Source organism: Siphateles boraxobius, unplaced genomic scaffold (assembly GCF_051911475.1).
Source record: "Siphateles boraxobius isolate OS27281-9 unplaced genomic scaffold, OSU_SipBor_1 33, whole genome shotgun sequence".
NCBI classification, from domain to species: domain Eukaryota; kingdom Metazoa; phylum Chordata; class Actinopteri; order Cypriniformes; family Leuciscidae; genus Siphateles; species Siphateles boraxobius.
In genome coordinates, this window is record NW_027508953.1 from 7352851 (window position 1) to 7371120 (window position 18270).

Sequence of the window (18270 nt, forward strand, 5' to 3'; positions counted from 1 at the left end):
TAATCGTTGCATCCCTAGTTATAGTCAGAATTGCATGTTATAAAGTTGCGTTTATTATAAAAAGTTATAAAGAGAGAATTGTGAGATATAAACATGAAATTCTGAGAAAAAAAGTTTTCCCTCAGAATTGGACTTTATAACTCGCAATTGAGAGTTTATATCTCACAATTCTGAGAAGTCAGAACTCGCAATAAAAAAAAAAAAATCTGAATTGTGAGATAAAACATTGCAATTATTCTTTTAAATTGTTTTATTCCATTGCAGAAACAAGCTTCCATAATAGTGATATAGGAAGAAGGAAAAATAACTACCCTGCACTAATTCTATATCACTAATCAAATGTAAATAAATTTGTCGCATTGATCATGTGACTTCTTTGTACAGGCCGTCAGATGTTCTTGCTTCCATTGAAGCTCAAGATGCTCTTTGATCACGCTGGAGAACATGATCATCAGGTTTTACACAAACTTGTTGAGTTCAAGCAGCTGCTTGAGTGCTGCTGTCATTAAAGCAGAAGAGAGACAAACCAAATACTAAGACATTCTGAAATTCAGGGTAGTTTTTAAATGATACTTTCACTACAAATTTTATGCGGATAATATAATGTGTTAAATTACAAATGGATTCAAAAGAGAAGCATTTTTTCCATTCGCACTCCTGACCTGTGCTTCATTCTCCTTCAGTAGCCTTCGGGTACGAGCCCCTCCCGGGTCATCGGTCAGGTTGAGCATCACCACACTCTTTCTCTCCCAACCGATGAAGGAGCCATCTATCATTCCTTCTACCATGGCCAGGAAATCCTCATAGCCGTGGTGGCGTGTGGTAACCACAGAGAACGCCGTCCAATCGAACTCCTCTAGGACTTCAAAAATGACATCCAGCTGCAGGCTAGTGGAGCACAAGAATTGCAAGTAGACGGAGCCGCTCTCCTGTAAGAATAAGAACATTTAGGACATAGTAAAACTTTCCAACATAATATTTTTCATAAAGAGGGGCACTTCTGAAAGGTCTAGGGCATCATGGCCAGATTCCACTTCACTGTAAAAAAAAAAAAGTCATGGTTCTTGTAATTTTCATTAAAAAAAATTTAAGGTGATAATTAAAAATATTGTGTATATTTTATTAGGATTATAAATTGTGGTTCAGTGTGGTATAGAAAATATTGAGAACATTTCACTAATAAAACCAAAAGATACATTTTCCTATTTTTTTCTTTTTTAAGGAAACGCACAGTTTTGAGTCTTGAATTGGAGAACCGATTAAGCTAATAAAATGAAAAGAAAAAGGCTTCCTGTTTATTTTAAGAGAATTTGTTCAATTATGTGGTTTTAATTAGAGAAACCATTGTTAGTTCCCAGCATGCTTTGCTCGTGGCTGGAAATGGAGAGTAAATATTGAAATTAAGAGTTATTTTTAGTATTTTTGAGTACAGGGAAACATCTTTTAATGTTTAAAGTTCAACTATGTTTGACATTTGAACGAGTTTCTATTATGTTGAAGTTTTGATCGTTATCATTGTGCAGAAGAGTAGGGCTTATGGTTAGGTTGTGAATAACTGAATGTATTGATACTCTGAACCATGTTGCTTTGTTCATTGAGAAATAACTTTGCTATAATGCTAGTGCAGTAACAAGTTTGTTTCTGTGCTAGCAGCATACAGTCTTTTAAATTATACAATATAACTCAGTCAAATATAAACAGGTTATTTCCATTCACTCTAATTCACAAACTTTTGAGCGTCAACTTAAAATTATTTAGTCTATGACACATTTAATTTAATATATTTTTTTGTGTGAAATATGCTTTTTTATTTTGTGTAATATTGTTACCATCATTTTTTTTAAAGTAAAAAGCAACAATATTTTTTACAGTGTTCCCTTCCCAGCCTACATTTCTGTTTGTAGTTCTAGATTTCACCATTTCTCATTCATCAGGTATTTTTCCCTTCCCTCCATTTACTCTCCGTTTCTTACTAATTCAGATCAATACAGTTGTTCTTAATACCCACACAGCATGACGTAAAAGGATCCATTGCTATTCATAAGCATATGTTACAGGCGACATTATTGTCCTTGGCTGCTTTAGGATTCTAAACAGTCTGTTCGGCTTCAGCTCACCTCACTGTCTTTTTTTCTATACCCGGGAAGGTGACCATTCCACTGTACAATCGGGGAGATTTATGACCCTGACATAAAGCCGTATTTCTGATAGTGAAAAATAGCAAAACGCTTAGTGTGACACTTGCTAATGCATCATAATCATGATCAAATATATCATGAATGTGGCATGACACCTGTTTTGTGCCTGCTGGTGACACTGGCCATCAAATGAGAAGTGTGCTGCCTTTATAATTGTCTATTTTTTAAGGCAAGCTGAGCAAGACCTCTGTAAATCTTTGAAGAATTATTTGTGCCTACGAAGTGATGTCATACCTGCACCACTCTATAGAGGTGATCTCCAATGTCTGATATTACACAAGGAAAACTTATTTTTTATTTTACTTTTTCCATTGGCATTCCTTTGTAAAAATGAATATTAGCTATGGATTTCATACACTGAATTGTATTTAATCACATCTTTGCAGATCTATAATATATTGAGTCCATAGTTGCATTTCCACAGTTGTACTGGCTCAGCTCCTTAAATCCCTACATTTAAAAAAGGGTATTATTATTTATGGGTATTAATAAATTATATGATGTTTAAATAAAAAGCTGACAATTCTATTTAAATTGAATGCGTCATCTATTCATGATTGCATAATTCTGTGTCAGCCAAAATTTCCTATTCAAGTTTATTGGTGACCAATTTCTTTATAGATTTATATAAATATTAAAATAACCATTTTTTTCACAGAATTGGTCTCAAAATAAGCTACCATCTGTGCTAAATTTGTAACCTAGCATGCTGGGTTAAATGAGCACCCCAACTTGTCAGATAAGATTAACACAGCATGTCTTCTGACTATTATTTACCCAACAGTGTGTTTAAAGACTACTAATTTTGGTTTGTTTTAACCCAGCATTTTTTTTTATAGACCCCTGATATAATGATCATAACAAAATAGCGATCATGACAACTTCTAACAACTTGAACTCACAGATAAGTTTTTCTTCATCTAGAATAGCTTTTCCATGTTACAAACACTTCTTATGCAAATAAAGTCTCAATTAGCTCCACAGTACTTTCCCCGTATGAATAATTTCCCCCTAGGCGTTACCTTGGCAATCTGGCAGGTTTTTGTGTGTGTGTGTGTCATAATTACACTTTGACTGTTAGTATAGTCATAATGCATACCTGTAAAATGTAAGCAGAGGAATTTGTAGCATGATCTTTTTAGCAAAATTCAAGGCAATCAGCACGTAGTTCAACAGGCTCATTAGAATACAACCGCCTCAAACATGCAAAACAAGTGTTCATACTGTGTGACCAAAGGATAAAGCCAGGCTATTACACTGAGTCTTTCAAATAATAACCAGACAGAGGAGCCGCAAACCTGATGAGCACAAAAATGTCACGACTGCAGAGAAGCATTAACCAAGCATAAAGGCTCATCCCTGCTCTATATTTCAATGAAGACGAGCTTGTAAAAGCTGAAAGAGCTTACAGTTGTACAGTAACTTGCAGCAGTGAAGCACTTAAATGGGTCAGGTTACATTTTCCAGGACTTAATTTCTACATTTCCTTCCTCCATTTGGAATCAAATACCTTGATAAATTTGATGCACTAAAATTGGAGCAGGTATATATATATATATATATATATATATATATATATATATATATATATATTTTACTGAGAGCAAGACGAAGGGAGAGTCAGATTATGAAAAATGGAAAACGCACATAAAAAAATTATTGTAATTATACATTATGATGATTCTATTTGTTTTAAATGATTTATAAGAATCTGTAATAATAATACTAATAATAACCATATTTAATATCTTGATACTATTCTGACCAATAACATTGCCATAAATGGTAAATTTAATTAATATTATGCTTTCCTGCTTTTAAACTCAAATGCATGTGCTTAAAACTTGGGAAATATGAAATTCTGCATTTCTTTTTTGTTCTTTTATAGAAGGAGAATGAGTGCCCAAGGTGTTTGTGTTTTCAAAAGAATCCCAGTACTAACAGGCTTCAGTTTCTTCTGATGCTGCAGCTTTGATTCGGCAACTAGATTTGCTGCATGCATCAAATCCATTGCAAGTGGGAAGGTTTAGATTAAATTGCAAAACAATATACAGAACATTAAACACTACTAAATCAATCTCTGCTCTAAATGACCTCAGATGTAAATCTGTATAGCTAATGAAGTACCTTCTGTTTGCGATTACATTCTGTACATAGAGAAATGGAACAGCCTGCTCTGTATCCTCTCAGCAACCAAACACATCACATTTTTGGAAACGCATAGATCAAGTGGCTGTTGGTAAAACTAAAAAAAATCTAAATCAATTTGAATTTTTTCTTCCTTAAAAATGACCCTTTTAAAAGAGACCGGAAACATTTTTTATTTGAACTCTATTGTTTTAGGAGTAGAAGTTTAGATGCAGGTGTCCCAATTTCTCACACATATCATATAGATAATTGAAGAGTCCAGCGATCTAAGTGGCCTGCCTTCCTTTAGGAACACTTCGACAGCTATTAATATAATCTTTTTAACATTTGCCCACTTATAATCAGAGGTCACAGCCTTTGAAATGACTGGAATCCACAATGACACATTTTGTGCTGTTGCTGGGGAGATTTGAAAGACTTCAGGATGTATTGAAGTGTTGCATGAATGTCATACATTTTATAGCATTGCATAGCTCTGCATCAATTGCATAGCGTCCATATTCTGCTGGTTTCATATGCGTCACACTAGAGTTGAACCAGAAGTTGTGCATGTGCTAGCCTGTGCCCCTGAGACGCCAATAATCATATGTACTGCATTATGTGCCATATTGAGGTCCAGATGGACTAAGTGATGCATTTTATTTTATTTTATTCAAAAGCTTTCAGAGAATAAAATGGACCCTGGAAGGCTATGTTTACCAAAATCTGAAGAAATATGCAATTCCACGTCTCTTTTTCATTGTTTTGGGGGGAGCGAGTGCCTGAAGTGTTTGTTTTTCAAAAGAATCCCAGTATTAATAGACTTCAGTCTCTTCTGATTCCACAGCTTTGATTCGGCTGAAATCAATCTACATTGAACACTTGAAAATGGATTTTCAGCATCAGATTTCGAAGCTCATGCAGAGGGTGCAAAATAGTGGCTGAAACATCTACGTTCTTCTCACATCAGAATATTTAACCACATAATGTAATTAATTACTGTCCTAATTAAACCAGTTGTGACTCCTTAGTGCCGTGCTCTGGTTAGCGGTTTGTGAAGAGGTAAAGGAAGTCTCTGGAGATGTGCTCTGCGAGACACAGTTAACTCCATGACTCCAAACCCACGCTCGCACCAATCCACAACACATGAGCCTTTCTAAATGTAGTTAATTAAAGCATAAGCAAGCAAATGAAAAAGTAATGTAATTTTTTTCCACAGGAGAGAAATATGCTGGCGGAGAGGATGTCTCCTGAGAGTGAGTAAAACAACACAGGTAGCCTGAAACTTATTCGAGTTTAATTGGTCACCTTAATTATGCTGAAATCTTATTAAGTGTTACGACACGGTGAATTTTTAGTCCACCGTCACATGCGAGAGGCAGATACTGGTTGCTGCAAAATGAATCATTTAAGTAGGGATTTTTCCAAACAAGCCTTAGACATTGTTTGTTCAAAAGATGGGAAAAAAGTACGAAACAGACAGAGATTTTAAATATTGTAAATCCAGGGCATGTGTAGACAGCATGAGGCTTACGTGACAAAAGAGACCTTCAAAAGGCCTCTGACTGAATCATTTCTGAACATAATAGTTGTACCGGATGTGTTTGTGTATCACAGAGTGGGTACAAAACACTACATGCATCACACGATTTTCAGTTGCTGATGGCACCTTACTATAAAAACACAATGTCATTTTACTAGTTTACATTTAGATTAAAGGGGCTTTAAACTGTTTTCTTTGGAATCCATTGAATCAAATCTTGACAATCATTTAAATGTGTCCAGAAATATCCCACCTGTCTCTGTGACAGCCCTAGGGCTCTATAAACATCTGGGAGTGGCCCACACTTTTTCAGTCAATCAGAAATGCTTTCATGCATCTGACATTCTGACATGTCTTTAGAGGGAAGACAACTTTGGAGGGCAATTTTCTCAACTTATGGTCAAATGATGGAGGCATTACTTTTGCAAACCCTTGTATTTTTTCCTCTTACATTCTAGTGTGTATGGCCACCGTAACTCAAAAAGTAATTACCATAATTTTGGTCAAATATTTTTACTACACAGGCCTCTTACACAACATTTTACCCTGTTTACTGCCCATTCAAACCCCGGCTGACCTGTATTGTTGACTAATGCGTAATACTTTGAATAATTATTTTATTCACTGTTTTGCTAAAATTAGAAGAGGCATTTCTAGGAGACAGCTCAGTGCTTTTCCAGGCCGCTGAGAGCAGTGTACACAGGGAGGACTACTGAGGTCATGGCATGAAAAATGCCCAAATACCATTACATCTCTGGGGAAAGTGTTATTGCGCATTCCAGAAAAAATAAAAGAATTAGGTCTAAAGAAAATGATAATGAGCTTTAGTTTATTAAAATTAGACTAGGTCAGGGTTTGTCTGGCTAGTCTAGTCCAGTTAGTAGCTGCTGCTGGATACAAGAAGCATCTGTTTATTCATGCCAATTTTTTGCAAGCAACATATAAACAAATAAATCATATTATATTATAGAAATTTTACCCATGACCAATATGTTTTCAAGGGCTCTTTGAAATCCCTAAAAAGCATCAAATTAACTTTTATTTTCCATGTAAGAGCTCAGAATATAACACTAGCTAACGAATAGCGTGTGACTGTGCATGCTCGTTTACTGTGATCAGCCAATCAGTTGTCATATACAGTATAGTGTCATATTCACGGCTCTAACATACTGGCAGTAGAACTGACAGCCACACCAATGGACTCTTTTCACAGATTGTGATCATGCGTTTCCACAATGATTAACATTGTAAATCTATCAAGTTTTTTTTATATTTTCATCTTTAAAAAAAATGTAACGTTAAAGGCCAATTTCTCAAGAAACGGAAATTACATCACTGCGGTGTAAAATTAGTTCTACTACATGTCTGCGACTATTACATTAGTACGCTCTATTCTTAAATATCACATCTTAACTTTTCTGTTTTGCCTGTTTTCCAAGTTGCTGTTATAAAATGTATAAAGAAATTAATTTGTACTTGTTTGTAGCTAAACAGCCACTCTCTGTTTTTTAATTCACCGTCTGTCATGTCACCGAAATATGTATTCATTCAGTAATATCCCTGCTCGTATCACCATATGATGAGCATTTATTTATAAAATATATATCTTATGTCTTGGTTTCACCATTCTGTCGGATGTCACAACATAATATCCCGCATTCAAGCATATGTTATTACTAATCCTGACAGATTAAAATGATGAAATTGAAACATAATTTATTTTCATGAACGCATTGTATTCAAGCAGAGCAACTATACAATGTGCAACAGCAACAATACCGCTTCTAATGGGTTTGTTAAGTCTGTGCAGAATTACAGATTTTAAGATGATGACGACTGGAGCATATGTGAGTGAAGGAGATGAAATATAATTTAAAGATGACAGAAGTGTTGCAGTTTATGATAGATATGTCCAGAAATGTATGCTTTAATGTATGCTCGATATGTCCTGGGTGCAAGCAGCCCTGCTCTTATTATGAATCAGCAGATCAGGTCTGTGCGAGAAGGGAGCTGCCAGCCGATGATTTCCCCAGCACATCGCGAAAAACAGTGTGATCATGTACAAACAGACACAGAGAATGATATAACCAATTAGAGCCTTCATTTCAAATTAGTTCTTAAATTTAGCTCATAATTAGAGCTTTGTAGTCTCACCAAAAAAAAAATCAAGACAGTTCAAACATTTTCATGGTATTTAATTTGTACAATTCATGATATAGTTCTATTTCGGCTCAGTCAACGCTGTTACCCTATAAAAATTAAAAAAAAGTTACCCAGCGTGGGCCAATCTGGAAGCCAAAATCCCTGAAGTATGAAATTGGCCTATTGTGGATTTTTTCATTTGCAATTGGTGCAAATCGGAACTCAAAATTATATTTGTTTCGTTTCACCACTATAGAAGTTTACCTAAATATGACAACTTCTGCTTCTGAGACCCTGGAAATGTCAGTTTTGCATAATTTGTTTTCCTTAAACAGTTAAGTGCAAACACCACAGCCGATTCCATTTTCTCAAATTCATAACGAACCATTATATCTAAGAATCTTATGAATGAATCTTAACTCTTACCTGTGGCTCCCTCCCCAAACCAGCCCCTCCTCCCACAGCAATGATAGGCACTCCTGTTTGGGCGGAGACAAATTCCAGCATAGGTGCTAACGGTGCCCGGTTGGGCGGTGGTGGCTTCTCTTCCTCAAACACAAGGCCTTGTAGTGGAGTGGTAGCCAGTAACTCGCATAACTGTAGCAAGAGGCTCCCAGGACTGCTCTCGTTCACGGCCAGCCAGATCACGTTCGCGGGACCCCATGGTGTCATCACACTTTCACCCACCTGTCCTGACCAGGCCCGACTTAGAAAACCCGTCCCCGAGTTGCTGCTGCTGCTGCTTGGCCCGGCACCAGAGCCGGAGCCCGCTGAAGAGGCCCCGCCCACGCCCCCCACCCCAGCGCTCGTTTCCGGGAGGTGGGAGGAGCCGGAGTGAACCACAGCGATGTTGACTCCGCCCGAAGCCCCTCCTGAGTCCCTCTCTCTCTCCCGGGGGCGGAGCAGCAGTGGGGGGGAGGGCTGGGCCGGCCCAGTGCACGCCAGGACAGCCAATAGAAACGAAAGGGCGGGCCTCGCCGCCATAACACAGGCAGAGGGTCACTTGGGTGAGTAGAGCTTTATGCTGGAACGAGACCTTGAGGGAGAAAAGAAAGGACTTTTAGAAACAACGTAACTGAACCGAGGGAAAACATGAAAGGCAAGTCATCAGCGTACAGTCCATCAACATCAATTAGGACGCCTACAGACACCAGATACATTAACCTGGCAGAGGTAGTTAAGTCCCCGCATGGGAATAGGAGAAGAAAGCTGACAAATCTCACCTCCCTGAACCTCACCATTCCCCAGGGAACGTGGGAAATCATTACCTCCTCTGCATTGATTCATGCATTAGATCCTTTAACGCAGGACAGCGTCTCCAATCTCTGCTATAAATCTGCCTGGTCGTAAAGCGCCCATCTCTGCCTGGGTGGATCCAGAGCAGACGGAGTAAATAAAAGTGAAAATAAAGAAGAACAGAGGGGATGAGGCCGCCCTCTGTGCCTTTTGTTTGTGTTCCTCATACAATGAGAGAAAAAAGCGAGAGCGCACGAGAACGAGAGAGGGAGGGAGAGACGGCGTGCTTGTGCTGATACAAATGGCAGGCCATGTAAGCGCCAGCAACACCATGAATCATTTTCAAGTCACTTTGTACGCCAGCCATCAAAACCTACCCACCCATCCCTCCGCCTTTGCAGTAGTCGTGCACATACACACTCTCTTTAATTAACCTCCCACTAAACACACTTATTTATACACAAACAAAGTGTATGCGAGTGCACAGACAAGCAATAGTGCGAAATACAGTGTGATGTATAGCACAAATGTACATATAGTTGCACTAACGTGTATATTAAGTAGCCTAACGCACTGACTCAGGGTCTGGCAGCACATTCACACACCCACATATGAACGTCTATCTCTCCGTCATACTGGCTATGTTTCAGAGCTGGAGCTGCTAATGCCATAGCTTTGAACCAGAAGGCACGGTGATGTCATAATTTCTCCTCATTTTCCTCCTTCTCTCTCCCCCATTAATTCTCCTTGCAGTTCTTTTGACACTCGGAAAAAGACACAGAATGGAGGATTAAGACTTGGGAAAGCAAGACCCGTTTGGGAAAGACCAATAGGCAGAGGAGAGGGGGTGAAAAAATATTGAAAGAGAAAAGTGGACGTTTGAATGGAAGTGGGAAGAAAGAGGGGTGGGTGGAAATGATGGGAGCAAAGGAGGTAAAAAGAGAAATATTTAAGAGTGAGTTCAATAACGTAAAGGACAGATGCCTATAAGGGATTGAGTGAAGGAAAAAGGGACTAAAGAGGGTCTGCTGCATAATTCAGGACATCATTACTATGGGCCTATGGGCAAAAACTGCAGTGGCGAGTAGGGCAAAAATACTGCAGACTAAACGGAAGAACAAACAAAATGTATTTGACTGCGTTATGTATAGCGCACAGTACTTCAAGTGGACAGCAGGCTTTTAAAAAGGGCTATACGTTGAAATCCAAAGGTTTGAAGACAAGAGAAGGTGACTTATTTGTGCATCAAGCATAAAAATCCATTCAAATAATAATTCCGCTTCAAAGAAATACAAAGTAACGGATGAAGAAGAAAACAATAACCCGTACAGTGGACCGAGTCTAGATAGGAACATCTGTTCTGGATAGTTAAGTATGATTATAAGTGAAACTGTGGAGGTATAAAGCCCTTTATGTTTGATCCAAATGGGTTATTGGAAAGAAAGTGCAGAAAAAAAAGGTTCTTTAAAACACAGTAGAGTAGGAAGTCCAGCACACACCTCATTAGACTTGTATCTAAACATGCAGTGAATTGCAAATGAAGTTAAATTTTTGAGAGGTGAAAACATCTATGGTCACTATATTTCCTAAAATAATGATGGGCCCCACTAAAACCCAATGGGGCAGGCATCGCAATTTTTCAGACTTTTGAAGCCCGGTTTGGTAGTTTGTGTTGAAAGGTGTGTTTTAAAAAAAAACAATTATGAAGAAATACAAGGAACTGCATGCTTTCTTGTGACAATGAGGTCGAGGGTTCTTGTCATTAAGGCCAGTGGTTAAGTTGCTAATAGGTGTATATACCACAATTTAAAGTGCAAAAACTGAGGTGATTGACAAAACGGCTAGACATTGTTTTTGCTCTTAAATTCTGTGAGCTTGACTTTCTGAAGGCGAGCTTAAACAGTGAGCTGCTTTTGACACTGGAACACTGAATTCAGCAACAATATCGACATAAAACCAGACAGAGAAGTTCAAGCACTTCTAAACAGAAAGGAAAACCTTTAAGACACACCACATTGCTCCAAATTTATAATTGCTCCGAATTATGATTTTCTAAAATAATGTGCCTGAAATAAATGTGCAAAACCGAAAAGGTGAAGCAAACATTAATGAGCATTTAAAAGCTTGTTGCCACATGTTGATGACAGAAGCGGTTCGGCACATCAGGAAAAAAGTGTGAAAGCAGAACAGAGGGGAACAACTGAAATTGGGTATGGACTGAAGCAATCGGATAAAGTGTGAAAACACTCTAAGTCAGGCAATCAGGCCAGTCATTGCCTCTGTGAGAAGCCGTCTGGTGATTAAGACTGGGCTGATAACACAGACGTCACAAATGTGATCCTAGGCAGGGCTGACACATAAACTGGGGAGTTTCTAAGTGAAGCCTAACACAATCAAGTCTTTCATCAAGGCACTTAATACCGTGTTGCTCTAGGGGAAACAGCTCCTGCCATTTGTGTACTAGTAGAAAGCGTCTGTTAAATGACAAGTAACCTTAATGAAACCACACTTCTGAATGAACTTGCCCACAGAAATAAAAACGGTAAATTATTACATATGCTTGATCTTGTGACAAAGCAGCTGCTGAAAAACAAAAAATAACTTAATGCTGCCATTACAGGGTTTAAACGAGTTATACTCCAGCCTCGGAATACTCCAGCCTCGGAATAACCCACAGGTCTAAAATATAACGACTACCACCCCACAACTTAACTCGTCTTATTCAAATTAGAATAGTAAATTCTATAGTACATAGAAGTATATTATAAGAATAGTATATTAGTAAATATTGTTGTGTGAGTTCATGCTGTTTCCCCAAGAGTCTGATGGCAATAAATATTTAAGTTTCCGTTCAGGTCTGATAAGCAGAATCGACTCATTCTGGGACCCCAGTGAGTGACCCAATGATGAAATGAGTCAAAGAGAAAATGTCTTGAGATTTCTGTGGTGCACTGTAAAGGCAAAATACTTTTTATACTTTGTGACCCCATCTTAGCACATCATTGCTCTCCAATATGTACTGTACAGACTTCTTAATTTTAAGCAAAAAGGGCCAAACTAGCATTTTAACAAAAAGTGTTCAATGCATTTTAGTAATATAGACATTCATGAAAGTAGCAGCAATATGAATGGGCATCAACAGGTCATCAATTTATCTCTCTGTAAATGTCTATTTTGTTTGTATATGAAAAATCATTTCGCCACTGACAACATTGGGAATAAATTTAATTTAATCAAATATTGATATTTACTTTAAGAACAGAATTTCAGCTAATTGTTTGATCCAGTTAAGAAAGAAAAAAAACACATGTCTAAAAAAAACGTGTTTAAACGTTATCTTGTGACTTCAGAAGACCAGAAAATACAAGTTGTTTGAACCATCTTGATAATACCTTTATGGTGGTGCTTTTATCATTTTAGAGCTTGACAGCTCCAGTCCAAATTCACTTTCAATATATAAAAAAAAGAGTGGCAGGATATTCTTTAAAACTCTTTTTGTGTTCCACTTGAAAAAGGAAAAATCACACGGATTTGGAACAAGATGAGGGTTGGTAAATAACAACAAAATTTGAGTGAACTGTTCTTTTAGTCTTTCAGAACTACAAACAAGATAAACTGTAGAAATTGTCAAGGTAACTGAAGGGCGAAAATCAAATAAGTGCTGCTCAACGACCAAGTTCTTTTCAGCGTGGTTCAGCTTGAGGTACTAGCATACGCGGCAGTACATTTGTGGAGCTCTGTATCCGACTGAGTGACTCTGAGAAATTGACTGGCTTGGAATCTGTTCTCCTAGTCCTCATGACTTTCCAGCATGCGTATGACTTGGCATATCCTGGCAAACAGGATCTATTCACAAAGCTAACAAGAATGTACTGCTCTTATAGTCAAAGGTATTCTATATCTGAAATTGCCCCATTTTCAAAACAGAAATTTGCGCTTCTACGGATGTTCGAAAGCTAAGTACAGTGCTTTGACAAGTACTGGTTGTGCTTTTGTAATCTGTAAAGCAATAGCCGTTTTCTCCCCCTCAAAAGACTCTACTCCAAACCTTTGGAAAATGCTGGCTCTTCAGGATATTTTCATGTTAATAATGCACATTTAAATAACATTGTCTCTAAATGACATCTCTGGGATCATTCACTTTTCAGCTTCTCCCCATCCCTCCATCTCACGAGGATTTTGCTGCAGGTACATTTACAGCAGCGCACTTTCATCAGACTTGAATGACTGCAAAAATCTTTCAGTGTTCCTCAATGAAACCCTTTAAATATTCCGGTTTGGCACTGTAATATCTGTGTGGGGAGTTTTGAGTAGCTTGCAGATTTCTTCTAACAAGTTCAAGTTGCTTTTTGGGAGAACAATGGAGGGCTGAACAGATGGTCACTTGTTTAGATCATAGGTCTGCAGTGCAGTGCTGTGCTTCCCAGAGAGAAGCACTTATCCAAAATGACTCTCTCTTGCGGGGAAGAAAAAAAGAAAGAAAGGAGATTCTAATGTGGGAGTTTCATGCATCAGCATCTGAAAAAGCCCACCATGGACCTCTTCCTTGCCGTTTCCTATGTCTGGGTAGTATTGACTTCAACATCACCATCAAAGCCTCTTTTTTGTGAAAGACCTGGATGCTGAGTAAGCCGCCAGCCCTGCAGGTCTTTTTTTGTTGTTTTTGCTGCAAGGGATGTGGGTAGATCACTTTCTCTGCGTTTTGCAGTGCTGTCTTACATGCGGTCATCTTTGATTCTTGCATGGAGATGAGCTATAGTGGAGTCTGCAGTGTATCATATAACAACATGAGCCCTTCTTCATTCACAACTCATGGTGCAGGTTTTACAAAGACTTCTGTGGATTCAACATTCCTATTGCTTAAAAAAAAAGTCAAAATTTACAGTAAACATCAAAAAGATTGTCATAACCTATTTATTTTATGGAGAAATGGGATATTCAACAAGAGAAAAAGTACATTTTTAGAAACAAATGTGGTGCCAGGAAAAATCAAAATAGATTTTAGACAAGGCCATAGAGCAGGGATGGGCAACTCCGGTCCTCGAGGGCCACTGTCCTGCAGAGTTTAGCTCCAACCCTGACAAAAATTATTTTTTAGTAATCCTGAAAACATTGATTAGCTTGTTCAGGTGTGTTTGTGTTTAATTAGGGTTGGAGCTAAACTCTGCAGGACAGTGGCCCTCGAGGACAAGAGTTGCCCATCCCTGCCATAGAGGAACCACTTTTAGTACCCCAAAGTAGAGGTCTGCGCGGGACACAATTTTCAGACCCGCTCCCGCCCGCTCCCGCAGTGTTCAGTCCCGCTCCCGCAAAGATTTGTCATTTTTAGTACCGCTCCCGCCCGCATCTGTGATATAATGTCCCGCTCCCGCCCGCACTTTCTGTCTGACGAAAGGTCTTGGGGAAAAAATGCGTGCACACAAAATTCCTTACCAATACTTGGTAACATATTTATTGGTCCCATATTACAAACAGCATAATATTCACAACAGTACTTTATCTGAAGCACTAGAGGCGCTCTGTTCCTCGTCCATGCTGTCTATTTTGAACTTGAACTACCTTTCGAATTCGAACTCGGAGCAGCGGGAAAGGAATTGTCTCTAAACAAGTGTGCGTGAGATTAGGCCCCGCCCTACCCGACAACATTCACAAGTTTAGGCTGCTTAAAACGTTTTTATTGCTGCCAATCAGAATCTCCCTCACAACTACAAATTATGTACGCTACTTTAATCATTTATATATTTTACTTTATACTCATATTTAATTTGCGGGAGTGCAGCGTATCATCCCTCCCGCCCGCACCCGCAAGTGCACCTCATCATCCCGCCCGCTCCCGCAGTGACCTTTAAAAATTTGTCCCGCGCCGCACTGTTTTGCGTCGGGACCCGCGGGACCCGCGGGACTCCCGCGGGAGTGCAGACCTCTACCCCAAAGAAACTTTTAGTGAGGAAGAACTATTTTCTTTCACTTTGTCACTCTTAAAAATAAAGGCTCTTTATTGGCATTATGGTTCCATGAAGAACCTTAACATCAGTGACTATGTTTACATGTAGCCAATAACCCGTTCAAAACCGGGATATTAGCAATAACCCGGTCACACACGGCCATGTAAACACCGGCAAAAACCTGAATATGCTCATATCCCGGATTTTAAAAACCCGGATATGATACCTGGGGTACCCCTTTTCTAACCCGAATTTTTGATCATGTAAACGCGTATCAACGCAAACAAAGGCGTTCGCTATCTGCCCCGAACTATTCATTATCCGCGTGCTGCTGCTGTTGTTGTTGTCTTTGGATACAGGAAGAAGAATCGGAAATGACACGTATTGCGTCTTAAGGTTGACGCTAACCGTGCGTCGCCGTTTACATCAGGATATTGCAATTCCATGTATATAGGAGTAACTCTCTCTGCTCACGGATGTAAATGGGTTATTCCAAATGTTTCAGAAACCCGAATAGTGACCTTAACCCCACCATAACCCAAATATTGGCTGCATGTAAACGTAGTCAATGAAGTAGAAAAAAAGTTCTTCACAATAAGAAAAAAAATTGGTTCTTATAAGAATATTTTACTGACAGGTTCATTGGGGAATCATAAATTGTTCTTTTATGGTATTGCTACAGTATGAAACCCCTTCATGAAGGAATACTTTCCAACAAAGAAAGTTAAGTGTTTTAGTTAGTCAAGGGCAGGACTTATTTAATCCATTGGAATTGATTGGGTTGTGAAAGTGGTTGTTGCATATCAGAACGGGTCCAGGTGGAAGCAATTGAAAAGAGCAATTGTCTTGTTTCAGAGGAGGGCAAATTACAACATTATGATGAAAGATTACAAAGACTTTTTGTTGTTGTTTGTTTCAGCGGTGGAGCAATTTAATACATTGATGAAAGAATATAAATACAAAAAATATAGAAAATATGAATACAAAAACAATCTTTTGAATAATGTCCATCAATTTAAAATATGAGCAGGTGTGTGTACATCAAGCAAGTAAATAAGGCCAATTTTGATTTCATGTTGACTTTAACAAAGACGGATCCCACTGCCCTTTGCAACCCTTTTCACAGCATATAAGCCTATGTGTGGTTACAACACAGAGTTCAGAGTGATATTATTGTACAATGCAATGCAAGAGAAAATATCCACCCACGCCCCAGTCACTTCAGAGTTCATGCAGTCCACCACTGACTCCCACACTCCTCCACAAAGGACAGTTTTAATGACATAATGATATGCAATACCTTGAAAACCAGCTGTTAATTACTTTGGATAATTAGCAGAGCAGAGACCCCATTCATTGAATACATTACAGCGAGGAACCTTGACGTGAGCCACCGTCCCCTCGGTCTTGCTAGTGCAAAAGAACACACACAAGTGCTCTCCGCGCAGTGCAATAACCTTCTCTGTGGAAAAGGATTCTATAGTGAGGTGTTAACTCTGGATTCACAATCAAACTGAAGATTCCCTCCAAACAAAAAACATCCTCTTAGCAACATATTGCACAGCCTCAACCCAAAAGAAAGGCGGAGAAAAGTGAAGAAAAACAAATTAAATTCCGCCAAGATCGAACTGCTTTTCACGCCACTGCAGGGCCCCGGCTCTGACAGAGATGGAACTTCATGCAGCTAAAGATGGCTTCCTTTCACTCAGACCCAGCCTTGTCCCTTGCAACAGGGGTGATGCTCCGTGTGCTACACGCACCTAAAAAAAAAAAATAAAGTTTTGCGTACGATAATGCCATCATTAGTCCCTGGGTGCAAATTGCCATTTCCATTTCACAGACCCACCTGGCAAAATCCGTTCTGTCATTTTATGAAACATCATATTCATTCGGTCAAATGCAGTTTGGCGCGTCCACCAGCATGAGGAGCACGGAATTGCAATTTATTGCACCATAGATGCTTTACTTCATGCATATTCTTCAAAAGTGTGTCGCTGCGAGAGAGCAGATTATACCTGAGAACTATAGCAAGCCCCGAAGCACAACAAGGTTAAAGGAGGGTAAAAAGAAGGTAAAAGAACATCTCAGTTGATTGGGCACTGGTGCAATCTTTTGTGTCCACAAAAGGACGACATGATGAAAATATTGTTGTTGTAAATGAGGTGTTAAACTGAAAAAAAAAGAAAAAAAAGGGTGTTACGGTATCTGTGAGGCTCCAAGCATCCAAGTAGGCAATATGAATCAACACATGCCGTCCGGCTCTGCTGTATTCTGCAACAAGGGGAAAGTAATCAACAGGCATCGCTGTGACCTTGTTTCCAGTGTTCTTAACAATAATTTAATTAATTAGATTTGAAAGAGGCTTGGGAACATGAGGGCGAAATTCAGCATGGCTGAATATTCCAGGAAATTACAGACCACAAAAGGTGAAAGAGGTTGCGAGCAGATAGAAGAAGTGTGAGCAAAAGATATAGGCCACAGACAGGGAGGAACAGACATGCCAAAAAAAGAAAAATCAGGGAGCGAGAGAGGGGAACTGAAACAGAGAGGGGAGGAACAAGAAATATGAGGACAGACCAAGGACGGTAGCAAAAAGGTCTGAAACGGGGGGAAAACAAGCACAAAAATATGGGAAGAATGCTAACGAAACTCATTTCTACCCTTTCCCTCTCATGCGTTTCCTGTGCTTCTCACCAGGGCTTAAATGGATTCAGTATTCTTTCTTTTCCCTTTCCGTTTTTTATTTATTTATATATTGCAGTCCCATTTGCCTGAGCTAATGAGTTGATATTTAGCTGGCTCAGACACAGGCCCTTTTAAATAGAGCTGCTGGGAATTGCAGGCCAGCCGGGGGCCTCAGGGCCCACTCCACCATGCAGACAGAACTCACACTTAAATAGGGTCAGTCATAGGTTTACAAACACAAGGCCATTTCACATGTAACAAACAGCAAGTGTTGAGTTTCCTTGCACAGCTGACGTTATATCTAAAAGACAAAAACAATGTGATACAAACTCACTAATAACAATTAGGCCTACCTTTTTTTCTTTTTCTCAATTTGCAACCTTTAATTAAAACT

At 39.0% G+C, this 18270-nt stretch overlaps 1 protein-coding gene across 2 annotated transcripts in view; it reads right to left on the reverse strand.

Annotated features, from left to right (window-relative positions):
• The window catches only part of grin2da (glutamate receptor, ionotropic, N-methyl D-aspartate 2D, a), an 80497-nt gene that overhangs the window by 45929 nt on the left and 16298 nt on the right, over positions 1-18270 (reverse strand). Inside the window, exons 1-3 of one of the 2 annotated variants that reach the window (XM_077195238.1) lie at positions 9234-9478; positions 8437-9046; positions 663-929 (exon numbers count right to left, since the gene is read on the reverse strand). In XM_077195238.1, the coding sequence (XP_077051353.1) occupies positions 663-929; positions 8437-8994 (825 nt within the window). In that variant the 5' untranslated portion in view covers positions 8995-9046; positions 9234-9478. Of the gene's footprint in view, positions 1-662; positions 930-8436; positions 9047-9233; positions 9479-18270 lie in introns of those variants that run through there. The other variant, XM_077195237.1, reaches the window with a different exon arrangement.